Source organism: Chiloscyllium plagiosum, chromosome 18 (assembly GCF_004010195.1).
Source record: "Chiloscyllium plagiosum isolate BGI_BamShark_2017 chromosome 18, ASM401019v2, whole genome shotgun sequence".
In the NCBI taxonomy this organism is placed as follows: Eukaryota; Metazoa; Chordata; class Chondrichthyes; order Orectolobiformes; family Hemiscylliidae; genus Chiloscyllium; species Chiloscyllium plagiosum.
The window spans coordinates 20049668-20064428 of record NC_057727.1 but is presented as its reverse complement, the minus strand read 5'-3'; the positions used below and the strand labels follow the sequence as shown (position 1 = coordinate 20064428).

The 14761-nt window shown below is 38.6% G+C and overlaps 1 protein-coding gene across 3 annotated transcripts in view; it reads right to left on the bottom strand.

The window, feature by feature from the left end:
* The window catches only part of iars1 (isoleucyl-tRNA synthetase 1), a 190254-nt gene that overhangs the window by 140041 nt on the left and 35452 nt on the right, over positions 1–14761 (bottom strand). For all 3 annotated transcript variants that reach the window (XM_043707895.1, XM_043707896.1, XM_043707897.1), the window contains exons 6-8: positions 14574–14691; positions 12270–12417; positions 534–621 (exon numbers count right to left, since the gene is read on the bottom strand). In XM_043707895.1, the coding sequence (XP_043563830.1) occupies positions 534–621; positions 12270–12417; positions 14574–14691 (354 nt within the window). The remainder of the gene's footprint in view (positions 1–533; positions 622–12269; positions 12418–14573; positions 14692–14761) is intronic.

Genomic DNA, 14761 nt, shown 5'->3' with positions numbered 1-14761 from the left:
CATGAAATTTATCGTGAACAAAAGGCGGATAGTTGAGATGAGAATGGAAAACAAACATAAAAGCTTTCTGGAATTAGTATTTTTGTATGTAACCACATGATAATCACAGTTGTTTCACAATTAGATTAGATTAGATTCCCTACAGTGTGGAAACAGGCCCTTTAGCTCAACCAGTCCACACCGACCCTCCGAAGAGTAACCCACCCAGACCCATTTCCCTTTGACATTATGGGCAATTTAGCATGGCCAATTCACCTAACCTGCACATCTTTGTGGGAAGAAACCAGAGCGCCTGGAGGAAACCCACGCAGACACGGGGAGAATGTGCAAACTCCACACAGATAATTGCCCAAGGCTGGAATCAAATCTGGGACCCTGGTGCTGTGAGGCAGCAGTGCTAACCACTGAGCCACCGGTTACTGTTTTCTATACAATAAAACACAATATTAAACTATCAATTTCAGAGCTTGTTTGGAGTAAAGTGGCAAATCCTTGAATATATTACAGACACATCTACATTACCACACACTAACCTATCAAGAACAGCATATTCACTGTCAGATTTAAACAGTGCTTCCAGCCTGGCTTCCATAATGATGTATACGTTTCCAGTGGAGTTTTCTGCAAATACAGAAAAAAATTAAATCAGTAAGACATTTAACAAAACATTAATATATGCATTGCAATTGGAGTAACTTAATTTTAAAGCAAGACAAGAATCATAACTATAAATTAGTTAGAGCACACATTAAGATTTTTTTCAATAGTATGCCATAAAATTTGTTAGAAAAAGTTACATATTAATTTCTCACAAATAGATGCTTTCTTTTGCCAGTATTATGAGATCTCAGAGACTGCAGATAAGCAAAAATATAATGCATTCATTGTCCAACTTGCGTCCGATTCAGAAAGGATTGCACTGTTACTTAAATTACTACAAAACTGTGTTATGCCAGCAATACTTTATAAGAAGCAAATCATGAAGTGCCCTAATCACAATTTTGTTTTCCACAAACTACTCCTCTATTGCACTATCATTAAACCTAAAAAGGATAAAGCAACAATCTGTAAGCCATTTTAGCACAGCAAGAACAACACATAAATTGATTTTAAATGCCCAGAAGCTGAGCTGTTTTATGTTAGCAGTTGAACAACACAAGTGTAAATCTATAATCTGCAAGTGCTGTGATCTGTATTTTTGTTTATCACATACTATTCGGGTCAGCCAAAGAAATCCTGATAAAAATGAAAGAGGGTTTGCTTTTCAAACGACTTCCAGTTTCAGCTCTCAAAGTCATAATATGCACATTTCGAAACGATATAGCATGCCTCTTTTAGATCATCAGGTCCTATCATAGTAAAAAGATTGAATATCTTTGTTTTAAAACAACGTATGTTGCTATTTAAATGCCCTGGTTAAAAGTACAATGGTGCATAACTGGAGAATGAATTGTCGTTTAATTCTGTGAAGCGGTCAGTCAATTGAATCAATCACCAATCCAGTTATTTCAGGAATCATCACGAGGCACCACAGCTGTGAGGCAGTAAGTGTTAAACATATCAATTTGCACCCCTCTTCCCCTATTCTTTAAAAAATGCAGAAACCGTACTGAAATGAAATTCCAGAATTCTGGCAGAACTCTGGCCCTTTGCCCAAATGGCTACTACCCACATACAAGCCTACTAACAACTGTCCACAGGCTATTTATAGAATTTTCCACATCGGAATATAAAATAAATATCCCCATTTTACAGCAGAAGTCAACAACATCCCCGTATTTTTTCAAGGTTGGAAAGTTTTCCTACCTCAACTACCCTCCCAAGTAGTGTATATGAGGTCATAAAGGGAGATAGGAGAGAAGCAACAGCTTTGGAATCTGCTTCCAAGGTTTCTGTCAAACTAGGACGTACTTAATGAAGGTTAAAGAAGAAATGAAGTACGAGACATCTGAATCAAAAGAAGGTGGTCAACACGGCTGGAGTGGTTTACAAAATCAGAATGAAGCAAGACCCATAGGATTCATAAGAGTCATAGCGATGTACAGCATGGAAACAGACACTTCAGTCCAACTCGTCCATGCTGAACAGACATCCTAAACAAATCTAGTCCCATTTGCCAATACTTGGTCCATATCTCTCTAAACCCTTCTTATTTGCATAACCCTCCAAATGCCTATTAACTGCTGTAATTGTACCAGCCTCCACCACTTCCTCTGGCAGATCATTCCATACATGCATCACCCTTTGTGTGGAAAACGTTGTCCCTTAGGTCTCTTTTATATCTTTCTCTTCTCACTGCAAACCTGTGCCCTCTAGTTCTGGACTCTCCCCACCCCAGGTCAAAACTCTAAGGAATAAAATGTCATGTTGCAAAACTGTACATGAAAAGCATTAAAACAAACCATCTGGTCTAGGTTAATTATGATATATAAAGACAATTCACATATCGTGAATACAAGGGAAAAAGAAAACTGGCATTAACTGGGGTCCCCTGCCGCCTTAGCTCTAAGGTCTAGACATCATATTAACAAAACTACTCAAGTAAAAGGACTGGAAACCAATGACCACAAATCCACAATATAAAATCACTTAAACTGTTTAGAAATAAAATACATGCTAAAAATTGTTTTTAAAACAATTATGTTTAAATATTTTCTCTGATTCCAAAGTCTGTTTATTACTTTCATTTTTAGAAGCGTTAATGATACGGTACTCTGATGTTTTACTACAATTAAATATTATTCCAACTACCTACAGTAATTTCAACTGAAGCTATACAAGAAACTCAGTAAAAGTAGCATTAAAAGTAATTAAAAATGGCCATGATTCTAGCTGATCTTAATTCCATGCTGAAGATATTTAAATGCTATGGTTAACAAGTCCATTATGTACAAAAAACACATCCACCTGTCAACTTCATTTGACATACATATATGACAAATATGCCTTGTACTGTTGTGGATTTACATGACCGGAAGCATTACCAATTTGAATTTTAGAAATATAACCCAAGAGAACATAATAAAATTCTAAATCCAAGGGCTTGTAAACCACTGCAGATGTACAGGTGTACATTTTTTGTCGTCTTACTGATTGCTACGGTGATATTCCACAAGGTTCAGTTGCTTCTACATTCTCATTCCTGAAGAAGGGCCTGTGCCCGAAACGTCGAATCTCCTGTTCCCTGGATGCTGCCTGACCTGCTGTGCTGTTCCAGCAATAAAGTTTCATACATGCATCACCCTTTGTGTGGAAAAAGTTGTCCCTTAGGTCTCTTTTATATCTTTCTCTTCTCACTGCAAACCTGTGCCCTCTAGTTCTGGACTCTCCCCACCCCAGAGAAAAGATCTTGTTTATCCATGCCCCTCATGATTTTATAAACCTCTAAAATGTCACCCCTCAACCTCTGATGCTCCAGGGTAAACAGCCTCAGCCTATTCAGCCTCTCCCTTTAGCTCAAACCCTCCAACCCTAGCAACATCCGTGTAAATCTTTGAACCCTTTCAAGTTTCACAACATCCTTCTGATAGGAAGGAAACCAGAAGGAAACCAGCAATATTCCAAAAGTGGCCTAACCAACGTCCTGTACAGCCACAACATAACCTTCCAATTCCTGTACTCAATGTTCTGACCAACAAACAAAAGCATACCATATGCCTTCTTTACTATCCTATCTATCTTCAAATTTACTTTCAAGCAACTACGAATCTGCACTCCAAGGTCTCTTTGTTCAGTAACACTCCCTAGGATCTTACCAATAAGTGTACACGTCCCACTCTGATTTGCATTTCCAAAATGCAGCACCTTGCATTTATCCAAATTAAATTTCATCTGCCACTCCTCAGCCCAATGGTCCATCTGATCAAGTTTTTGTTATACTCTGAGATAACCTTCTTTGCTGTCCACTACACCTCCAATTTTGGTGTCATCTGCAAACTTACTAACCATACCTCCTAAGTTCACATCCAAACCATTTATATGGTTTGGATGTGAACATTTATATGACAAAAAGTAGTGGACCCAGCACCAAGCCTTGTGGCACACCACTGGTAACAGGTCTCCAGTCTGAAAGCAACCCTCCACTACCACCCTCTGTCTTCAACTTCAAGCCAGTTCTGTATCCAAATGACTAGTTTTCCTTGTATCGCTGGAGATCTGACCTTGCTAACCAGTCTCCCATGAGGAACCTTGTCAAACGCCTTCCAGAAGTCCACATAGATCACATCTACCATTCTGCCCTCATCAATCCTCTTTATTACTTCTATGAAAAACTCAATCAAGTTCATGAGGCAAGATTTCCCACGCAAAAAGCCACGCTGACTGCCCCTAATCAGTCCTTGCCTCAGCATCTTTTGAGAAGATATGCAGCTCAAGTTGAGGTTCTGGATGTAAGTTTGCTTGCTGAGCTGAAAGGTTCGTTTTCAGACATTTCGTCACCATACTAGGTAACATCATGGGTAGTGGAGCTGAAATGCGCATCAGCCATGATTGAATGGCGGAGTGGACTCGATGGGCCGAATGGCCTTACTTCCACTCCTATGTCTTATGGGTAAGCCTCCAGTGAAGCACTAGCGTTATGACCCGCTTTCTATTTACCTATTTAAGTTTCCTTGGGTTGGTGATGACATTTCCTGTTCTATTTCTCAGGGGGTGGTAAATGGTGTCCAAGTTGATGTGTTTGTTCATAGTATTTGTTACAGTTCCAAACAAACAGACAAAACTTGTCCAGAAACCCTCGCCACTCACTCCTACATCAAAGGCATCTCAGAAATGACTGCCACACTAGTGAGACCTCTTGGCACCATGGTAGTCCACAAACCCACCAACACACTAAAACAGCAGCTAATGAATTTAAAAGACTCTATACAGACAACAAGCAAAACGAACATCATTTACAAGATACCTTGCAAGATCTATAACAAACACTTAATTGGACAGATAGGCTGAAAATTAGCCACCAGGATACATGAACATCAACTAGCCACAAAAAGACATCACTAGTATCCTTACATACAAATGAATAAGGACACTACTTCGACTTGGACAACACATCCATCTTAGGACAAGCCAGAGACGTGCACAAGAATTCCTAGAAGCATGGCATTCCAATCGGAACTCTATCAATAAACATATCGACTTGGACCCCATTTGCCACCCTTTCAGAAAAAAACTTGGAAATGACACCACCAACCTAAAGAAACCTAAACACACAAATAGAAAGCGGGTCATAACACCAGTGCTTCACCAGAGGCTCACCAATGATGTTATCTAGTATGGAGACGAAACTTCTGATACTGAACCTTCCAGCTCAGCAAGCAAACTTACAACCAGTCCTAGCCTTTCCAAATACATGTAAATCCTGTCCCTCAGGATTCCCTCCAACAACTTGCCCACCAATGTCAGGCTCACTGGTCTATAGTTCCCTGGCTTGTCCTTACCACCTTTCTTAAACTGTGGCACATTAGCCAAACTCCAGTCTTCTGGCACCTCACCTGTGAATATCAATGATACAAATATCTCAGTAAGAGGCCCAGCAATCACTTCCCCAGCTTCCCATAGACATCTAGGATACACGTGATCAGGTCCTAAGGATGTATCCATTTTTATAGGTTTCAAGACATCCAGCACTTCCTCCTCTGTAATATGGACATTTTTCAAGATGTCACCATCTATTTCCCCACATTCTATATCTTCCATGTCCTTCTCCACAGTAAACACTGATGCAAAATACTCATTTAGTATATCCCCAATCTCCTGCAGCTCCACACATAGGCTACCTTGCTGATCTTTGAGGGGTCCTATTCTCTCCCTCGTTAACCTTTTGTCCTTAATTTATTTATAAAATCCCTTTGGATTCTCCTTAACTCCTTTTTGCCCTCCTGATTTCTCTCTGAATACTCCTACTGCCTTTACACTCCGGTAAGGATTCATTTAATCTCTCCTGTCTATACTTGGCATATGCTTCCTTCTTTTTCTTAACCAAACCCTCAATTTCTCTCATCATCCAGCTTTCTCTACACCTACCAGCCTTTCCTTTCACCCTAACAGGAATATACTGTCTCTGGACTCTTGTCATCTAATTTCCGAAGGCTTCCCATTTTCCAGCCATCCCTTTACCTGCAAACATCTACCCCAATCAGCTTTTGAAAGTTCTTGCCTGAAACTGTCAAAATTAGTCTTCCTCCAATTTAAAACTTCAACTTTTAGATTTGGTCTATCTTTTTCTGTCTAAAATAACCCACTCTACTCACTACTGTAGACTTACATTAAGGTTGCATGTTAAAAAAATTATGCACTTATCTGTTTCTGTGCTATGAGCTCTCCCGCACAGGTTCCTCCAAGGTTAGCTGTGAATTTTGCTGTTTATTCATTTTTCCTCGATGCACTCTGATATCCAGAGATATATGAACTCAAACAGTGAAGGCAGTAACTGTGCAGATTTGCTGCTATGTCAGTTAGCAGCGTAGGTTTCTTTCTCTCTCTCCCTCACTGACCATGTGGTCGCTGCCTTTTGTCTGTCTTTATCCTTTTAAAAGTGTTGTTGCTTTGAGCTTTTTTTTTCCCCCAAAGTTCCAAAACAATGCAACAGCATATAAAACAGTAATTGCTGCTCCTGGAATTCGAGGAAATAACCTTGAACACCTAAAATTCCTCAAAAAAGGAGTAACTCTTACAGCCACAATTTTTCTTTTGCTTCTTAAATCAGAGATGATGAGAAAATTTCCAGGTAATTTTTAAGTTTTAACAGTTTCACTGAGTCTTGTTTTTGCAAATAATTGCTCTGCTTTAGAGATCATATGTAATGTTTTAAAATTGACTGTATCCAAAATATTGAATTAGAGAATTAATTTTCTAAGCTTTCCAAATTTCATCAGTATGTGCAGGATCTGTTTTCCAGTTTTCTCTATTTTAATTAAAACATGCCTTTGTAGCATGATCAAAACTGAACAAAGTATCTAAGCTGTGATTAATGTAAAACATTTAAGCTCAATGAATTTTCGTATAATTCTTTGATAACAAATTGCAGATGGCAACGAAACAGACTACAGACAGGAGATGGAAGACCTGGAAAATGGTGCACTGAGAACAACCTAGCTCTCAATGCCGGCAAAACCAAGGAACTCATTATTGACTTTCAACGGGATGTTACTCATGCCCCCCTACACATTAACAGCACAGAAGTGGTCCGAGTGGAGAGTGTCAAGCTCCTGGGAGTGATCATTCACAACAAGCTTTCCTGGACTCTTCATGTGGACTGGTTACAAAGGCCCAACAATGTCATTTCTTTCTTAGGCAGCTGAGGAAATTTGGCATGACAGCGAATATCCTTGCCAACTTTTATAGGTGCGCCATCGAAAGCATTCTGTCTGTATGGCAAGATCGGAGACGGTTACAGAGTGTGGTGAACTCGGCCAGGACAATCACCCTGGCAATGTTTTTCTACAACCTACACCATTGGGGAGAAGGTACAGAAGCCTGAGCACATGCACCAGCCAGTTTTGTAACGTTTCTACCCTACTGTTGTTCGGATACTGAATGGACTCACAAACTCTTAACATTTGCCTGCACCTGAGTTTTTGTTTTTGCTGCTGTTTACCTATTATTTACTTATCTATGTGACTTAACTCTCTGATCTGCCTGTATTGCTTGCAAGACAAAGCTTTTCACTGTGCCTCGGTACATGTGACAATAAATTCAATTCAATTCAGCATTGCTGTGTCTTTCCAATAAAATTGATATTACTGAAATTAGTTTGACATTTATTCCATCTCACTTTTTAAGTGAGTAAATATGAAAATGCACTACATAACATCTTGATTTCACAACTATTCTAAATCATTCTTCTTTATGTTTATAACTTTATTTTGTTTTCAGCAAATTCAAGCAATTAAAATTTAGTTTGGTCATGTAAATTTAAACAATACAAGTCCGAGTATCAATAAGGTTTCATTCAATAATTCCCTGAAATACTAAAATAAATTTTTCAGCACATTTCACCTGCCTTGCAGGCCATGTTGAAAACTTAATCCTAACAGTTGTTTATGTTCCATTCTGGAACTATGGTAGCCAATAAGTTTTTTGAAGTTTTTCAGAAGATCATCAATACTGGCCACATCTACTCCATATTCTGAGTAAAATGAGTGAGAATTTTTAAACTGGAGATTTGTGAGAGAAATTACAGGGGAAATGAAGAGCCAGTTGGGTGGATTAGAAGAACAGGAGTGAAAGGTCAACTGGAGGATAAGAACAGTCAAATTATAGATGTGCTGAAGCTTTCAGATGATGGAAGGTGAGAGGCCACCCAGGAAAACAACAGAATAATCCTCAGTACTGAATAGTTCCAGTAGCGGATTCGCTGGGTCAGGGGCAGAGGGCAATGGTGCAACAGGAGGACAGTTTGTCTTTCTGATGGAGTGGATATGAAGTTGGAAATAGTTCAATGCCCACGAAGACAACAAAAGTGGTAACATTTTAAAAGAAAAACAAGGTGTTATACGGTGCTTTTCATGATCATCGAAGGACTCAAAGCACTTTCTAACAAATGAAATACCAACTGAAGGATTGAAATACCAACTGTTGTAAAGTAGGAAACAAGCATTTCATAGTTCGATTAAACAGGGCTAGCATGACCTAATGTAGATGAAATCATGCCTGGTGAATTTGCTAGAATTCTTTGCAGAGGTAACAAGCAGGATAAAGAAGCAACAGTAGATGCTGAATTTTAGAAGACATTTAGACAGTTGCCCCATACCTGATATCAGGCTAGTGAACCTTCTCTGGACTGCCTCTAGTGCCAAACTATCTTACTTTAAATAAGGAGTTCAAAACCATTTACAGTATTTCATTTGCATATTACTTAATGAGAAGAGTTCAGTGGCGAGGCTAGAATACTTGCAATACATCAAGGACTGCCTAATTAATACAAGACAGAGAGTTAGGATGAGGGGGCATTTTCAGGTTGGCAATCTGTAACTGAGCGAGGGATCACTGCTGGGGCCACAATTATTTACAATATACATTGATGACTTGGATGAGGAAACTAAATGTTCTCTCACCAAGTTTGTGAATAGAGGAGCTGAATATTATTAAAAGAAATATTCAGAAAACTACAGACAAAGTGATTAATTAAACATTTACAAAGTTGACTCCTTGTGCATAATTCAGAAAAGCCAACATCTCAGTTCAATGGAATGTTGGTCTTATTTCAAAGGGAATGGAATATAAATGGGAGGATGTTTTGCTAAAATTATACACGATACTAGTCAGACCGCAGATGAAATACTGTAAATGGTTTTGAACTCCTTATTTAAGGTAAGATAGTTTGGTGCTAGAGGCAGTCCAGAGAAGGTTCACTACCATGATATCAGGTACGGGGCAACTGTCTAACAAGGAGAGGTTCAGGAGACTGAGCCTGTACTCATTGGAATTTAGAAAAATGAGGCAACTTTCTTGAAACAGGCAAACTTCTTAGGGGACTTGAAAGGGCAAATGCAGAGAGTTGTTTCCCCTTATAGCAAAGTCCAGGACCACAAGGCATAGTCAGATGGACACATTTTCTCATCAGTCAGGAAATCAAGAATTATAGGGAAAAGGTAGCAAAGTATGGTTGAGGATTATCAAATCAGCCATGATTTCATTGAATGGTGGAGCTGACCTAATGGGCTGAATGGCATATTTCTGCTCGTACATTTTATGGAGTTAATATTCACACAGTATAATGGGATAATTACAAGATAATCTACTTTGGTGACATTGACAAAGGGATATCATTGGCCAGGATACCTGGGATAACTCTCTTGTTCTTCCTGAATACAGGATCTTTTATATCCAAGCAGGCAGAGGAGACTTTGGTTTGCCCTCTCATCCAAAAAGTGGCACTGCTGTGCAATGTTCATTGAATACTGCATTGAAATATCAACCTTGAATTTTTTTGTTCATAAGCTGGAAATGGAGCTTGAATCTTAAAGAGTCACAGGTGATAACAACCAAGCATGGATGACAGACCATCCAAGATAGTCACCGAGACAGGATGATAGAGAATTACAAAAAAACAGAAAATACTGGAAAAACAGCCATCCAGCAGCACACATAGAGAAAGAAAGTCAGTTAATGTGGTAGGTCTTTGATATTTTATTATTATCGCAGGTGATAACAAGTAGATGTGAGTGAAATTTGACTTGATAGATCAAGTAAATTGTCAATCCTAACTTAACTCTAATTTATTACTCAAATAACTCTTTCTCTCCTGTGTCCTTGAACAGTAGAAGCAGTTTAAGACACTTTTTTTCAGCTCTGAACAGTTTGCATAGTCTTCCTGTGTTTACATGGGTTTCTTCCCACAATCTAAAGATGTGCAGGCTAGGTGGAGTGGCCATGCTAAATTGCCCATAGTGACCAAGGATGTGCAGGTTAGGTGGACTAGTCATGGGAAATGTAGGGTTATGAAGATAGGGTAGGGGAATGGGTCTGGGTGGGATGCTCTTTGGATGGTTGACGTGGACTCAATGGGCTGAATGGCCTGCTGCCACACTGTAGTGATTCTATAAATACTTTAAGACAACTGAACTCATGTACACAAGAGAAAACCAAAAAGCGGGGAAGAGCTCAAGTAATCTCGGCATCTCAGAAGAGGTTACTGATGTTTTGAAAAATATTTAAAACTGTCATACCAATTAACTTTCCTTAAAACCTTCAAAACAACCAGGAAACAAAACACGAACATGAAAGAATCAGCTTGGAAAGATTACACAATTTCAACTTTGCAGGAACACCCCGGATAAACCTGCTGAACCTATATATGCTTATTTGAGGCAAAGCAGTTTAATCTCTCCTAAATTTGACTATTTCTTGTCTTTTTCACGTAAAACAGTCAACCCTTCTTTCATTTTTGCAAGATATCAATAATGGTAAGCTTCCTTTACGTGATTCTGACTTGGAACTAGGGCCAAATTTGTGCTGCAGTGTGGGTATTCCTACACCATATGAGCTGCAACAATTTAAGAAAGCAGCTCACCACAACCGTTTAAAGGACAATTAGAGATGGGCAATAGTGAGTGAGCTAGTGATGGCTACATCCTGTGAATGAGTACAAGTTTAGGATGTGAATCTTTAAAATAGAGGAAGAGTTAATCACAGAAAATTAAGAACAAGGTCTGTATTCAGTTAAGTAGGTCTAGAGGAAGAAAGAGGATGGGAAGCACACGAGATAGTGCAGTTTGATGGACAGTGAAATTTACTCAGTATTGGTGAAGAAAAGGTGAAGTATGACATTTAGGCAGCAGAGAAGTGTGAGGAGAAGGATATTTAGTTCTCTAAAACTGTGGTGGGTTGCAGCAAATCAACCCAGCTAAGGCAGAGGGCTGGTGAGGAACAGCTATTAAAAATCAAGCGGAATTGGCTTATACAAAATGGGAACTAAAAGGGATGCAATTGATGGCATACAATCAGAGACTGAAGGTACACAGAGCCAGTCGGTTTCAGAAAGGATTCATGAGCAAAAAATATGCAATGATTATGTTTTCCAGGATGGCAGACAAAGAGTCATGATTTCTGGGAGATAGAGAAGTTGCAGTCATCAGTGTTAGAATTCCACACTCTTCTTCTGGGTAGATAGATCACCATTCTGAATGATGCAACAACGCACAAAATTGCCTAAAAGGATATTTGATGATTTTTAACGTAAATGCTGAATACGGCAAGGGCATTTGCTGGTAACAGAATTTCACTAACATCACCGACTTAAAACTCATTCAAAATGAGCAAGCTGACTATGTCAAGCAATTTGTAATGGACCTAGGAAGTCAGGAAGGAAACTATTTATATTTCAAGGACCATTTATTTTCACAGTCTCCAAGATCTCTTAGAATGTCTGAAAATCTTCAACTGTCAAGTTACCATAGTCTTACCAGACCATGGGACTGTTCTCTCATCAGAAAGAGACAACTGGTGGTGATTTAACTTGAGGGGCACCATACCTCAGGCAACAGGAGAGGTTGAGAAAGATAGTTCTTCATGGTGATCTCAGTCAATTTGGGGATTGAACATACATTGTTGGCATCACACTGCTCCGCAAACTAACCGTTCAGCTAACTGAGCCAAACCTCTTCCACCGTACAGTGCATATCATTCTTTACCAAAGAATAACCTCTGACTCACTGATAAGCAAAGCCATGGTGATCTGCAATTTTAATTTCCTAGAACAATAAACAACTTAAAATATATAGCTGAGATTTTAAACAGGCCATAATTTGATTTAGAGCAAATTTTACCTTTGATTTTTACATATTGATATTCTGGACTGACACAAACAGCAAGGTTGCTAGGTAAGGTCCAGGGTGTTGTTGTCCAAGCAACCAAGGAAACACTTTCATCTTCCTCCAGTGGAAAAGTCACAATAACAGAAGGATCTTGAACATCCTACATACAATGAAATATAAAGCATAATTTGTTTCAAAAATTACAACTAGGGACAATTATGTTCAACTACTTCTTACACATATGCTTCCTGTAAAAGTTGAACTCTGACACTATAATTGAAAACATGCTTAAAATTACCTAGATCAAGGAATGATAAGAAAATTTGATTACTTATTCCAAACAATTAATGACGTTCAAGTTGGGTCTGGCTAAAAAGTTAAAGAAAAAATTCAAAAGACTAAGTTAAAATAGAGCAAAGAATTGCTGATGCTGGTGATCCGAAACAAAAATAAAGTGCTGGAGAAACTCAGTCTTGCAACATTTGTGAAGAAAAAAACAGAGTTAATACTTTGAGTGCAGTGACCTTTCATCAGAATTGTGTACTTGGTAAGCTTGAGCATACATTTGGAATCATAAAATGGCATAGCATAGGAGGCTATTTGATTCCTGGCATTTTCCTGCAGCCCTGCAAATTTTCTCTCTTCAGGTGTGTATCCAATTTTCTTTTGAAAGCCACAACAGAATTTGACATCACCAGACTGTGAATGCGTTCCAGTGCCTAATCACTCATTCTGTCGTAATGTTTTCCTCATATCTTTTGTAATTTACTTTATACCTATCATCCTGTTCTCCACCATCTGGCTCAAGGGAAGTTTCTCTTTATGTCCCCTGATTAGATCATCCATGATTTTGAATCCTTCCATCAAATTTCCTCTCAACCTGCTCTTCAAGAAACACACCACCAGTTCATCCAATCATTTCAAGTAACCGAAGTTCACCATCCCGCAACCATTTGCCTCTTTTCTGCACACTTCTAAGCTTCCATACCATCATGAAGTGATGATCCCAGAGGAGTCACAATATTCCAACTGAGCCTGAATTCAGTGTTTCATAAATGTTAATCAGAACCTCAGTGCTTTTCAATCCCATACATTTATTTAATTAGCTAGCTCAGTTGGTTCGATAGCTGGTGATGCAGAGTGATGTCAACAGCGTGATGTCAATTCCCACATCAGCAGAGATTACTGTGAAGAATTTTCTTTTCAACCTCTTCCCTCGCCTGACACCTGGTGACCAAGTTAAGTCAACTCACTAATGACAGTAATATTTATATGGTCTGGTAAGACAATGCCCACTTTAGTTTTAATTTTTATTTATAAGGATTAGTAGCCCATATGTTTTATTAACCACTTCTTTAACCTGTCCATCCTGTCAACTAATGCTGCACATATACCCCAAAGGCACACAGCTCCTGCATACTTTAGAATTGCAAACTATATTTCATGTTATCTCTCAGTAGTCTTCCTATTGAAAAACATCACAATTTCGCCATTTTTCTTTTAAAGTGGTTAATAGTTTCAATGGACAAAGAAAACTTAGTCAACCACTACTTTGTTAATAAACACTTGACTATATAAGTTTGTACCCCACAAATGCAAGCATTACATAAAGTCAACTGTCTTCTGCAGAAGGGTCACCTGCAGAGATACAAACACTGCAATATATCGGATTAGTCCCAACTGAAGAGGAAGAAATTGACAATTTCCTTCGATGAATTATTGGCCCTTGACTCTTCATATAGGTAAATTTATGCAAGATGGACATTTACCCATGTATTAACTTCAAATGTTTTGTTCATATGTAAATTGATACTATGTTTATGGTCCCTTCAGAAATGTTCAGAGCTCCTTTGGATATTTTCATTGCATCAATTTCCCCATCAAGACAGCCCTGGGGGGGGGTTGAAGCAATTAGGGTAGCATTACTACTTGGCTCTAATGCTGTCATGTCTGAGCAGATAGATTAACTAAGAAAACAGCTTTTGCCTAGATGGGTTTATCTGCAACAACTGAGGCAATTGTGTCCTATTATTTGGATTTACTCCTCAGCCAAAGAGGATTGCAATGGATCGCTCTTGCTTGTATAGCAAAAATAAATTACTTGATTGTAGGGATTGAGAATTATTTTTGAATCACTGAATGTTTCACCAATTTTAAGTTTCAATAAGAACCATTTCCGACAAGAGTTAAACTGTTAGAAATAGAATGATAGTCCACAAATAACCACCTAAAGCAGCCTGCAAAACCCACACTAGAAGTAACACTGCTGCAATAATGCTAGCCATCTTTAAAAGCAATTAGGAAATTAACTGTTACCTTATAATTTTGATGTGATTCAAAATTAGAGAGAGGGGTGTTGCATGCAGTAGAAAATGGCATAACTTTCACTCCTCTGTAGACCAGTCCCTTGTCATATAGCTGTTTGAACACCCACCTACGAAGAAAACAGATATCAAGAAATACAGAACTACATTTTCATTAACATTTAACATTAACTAGTATCC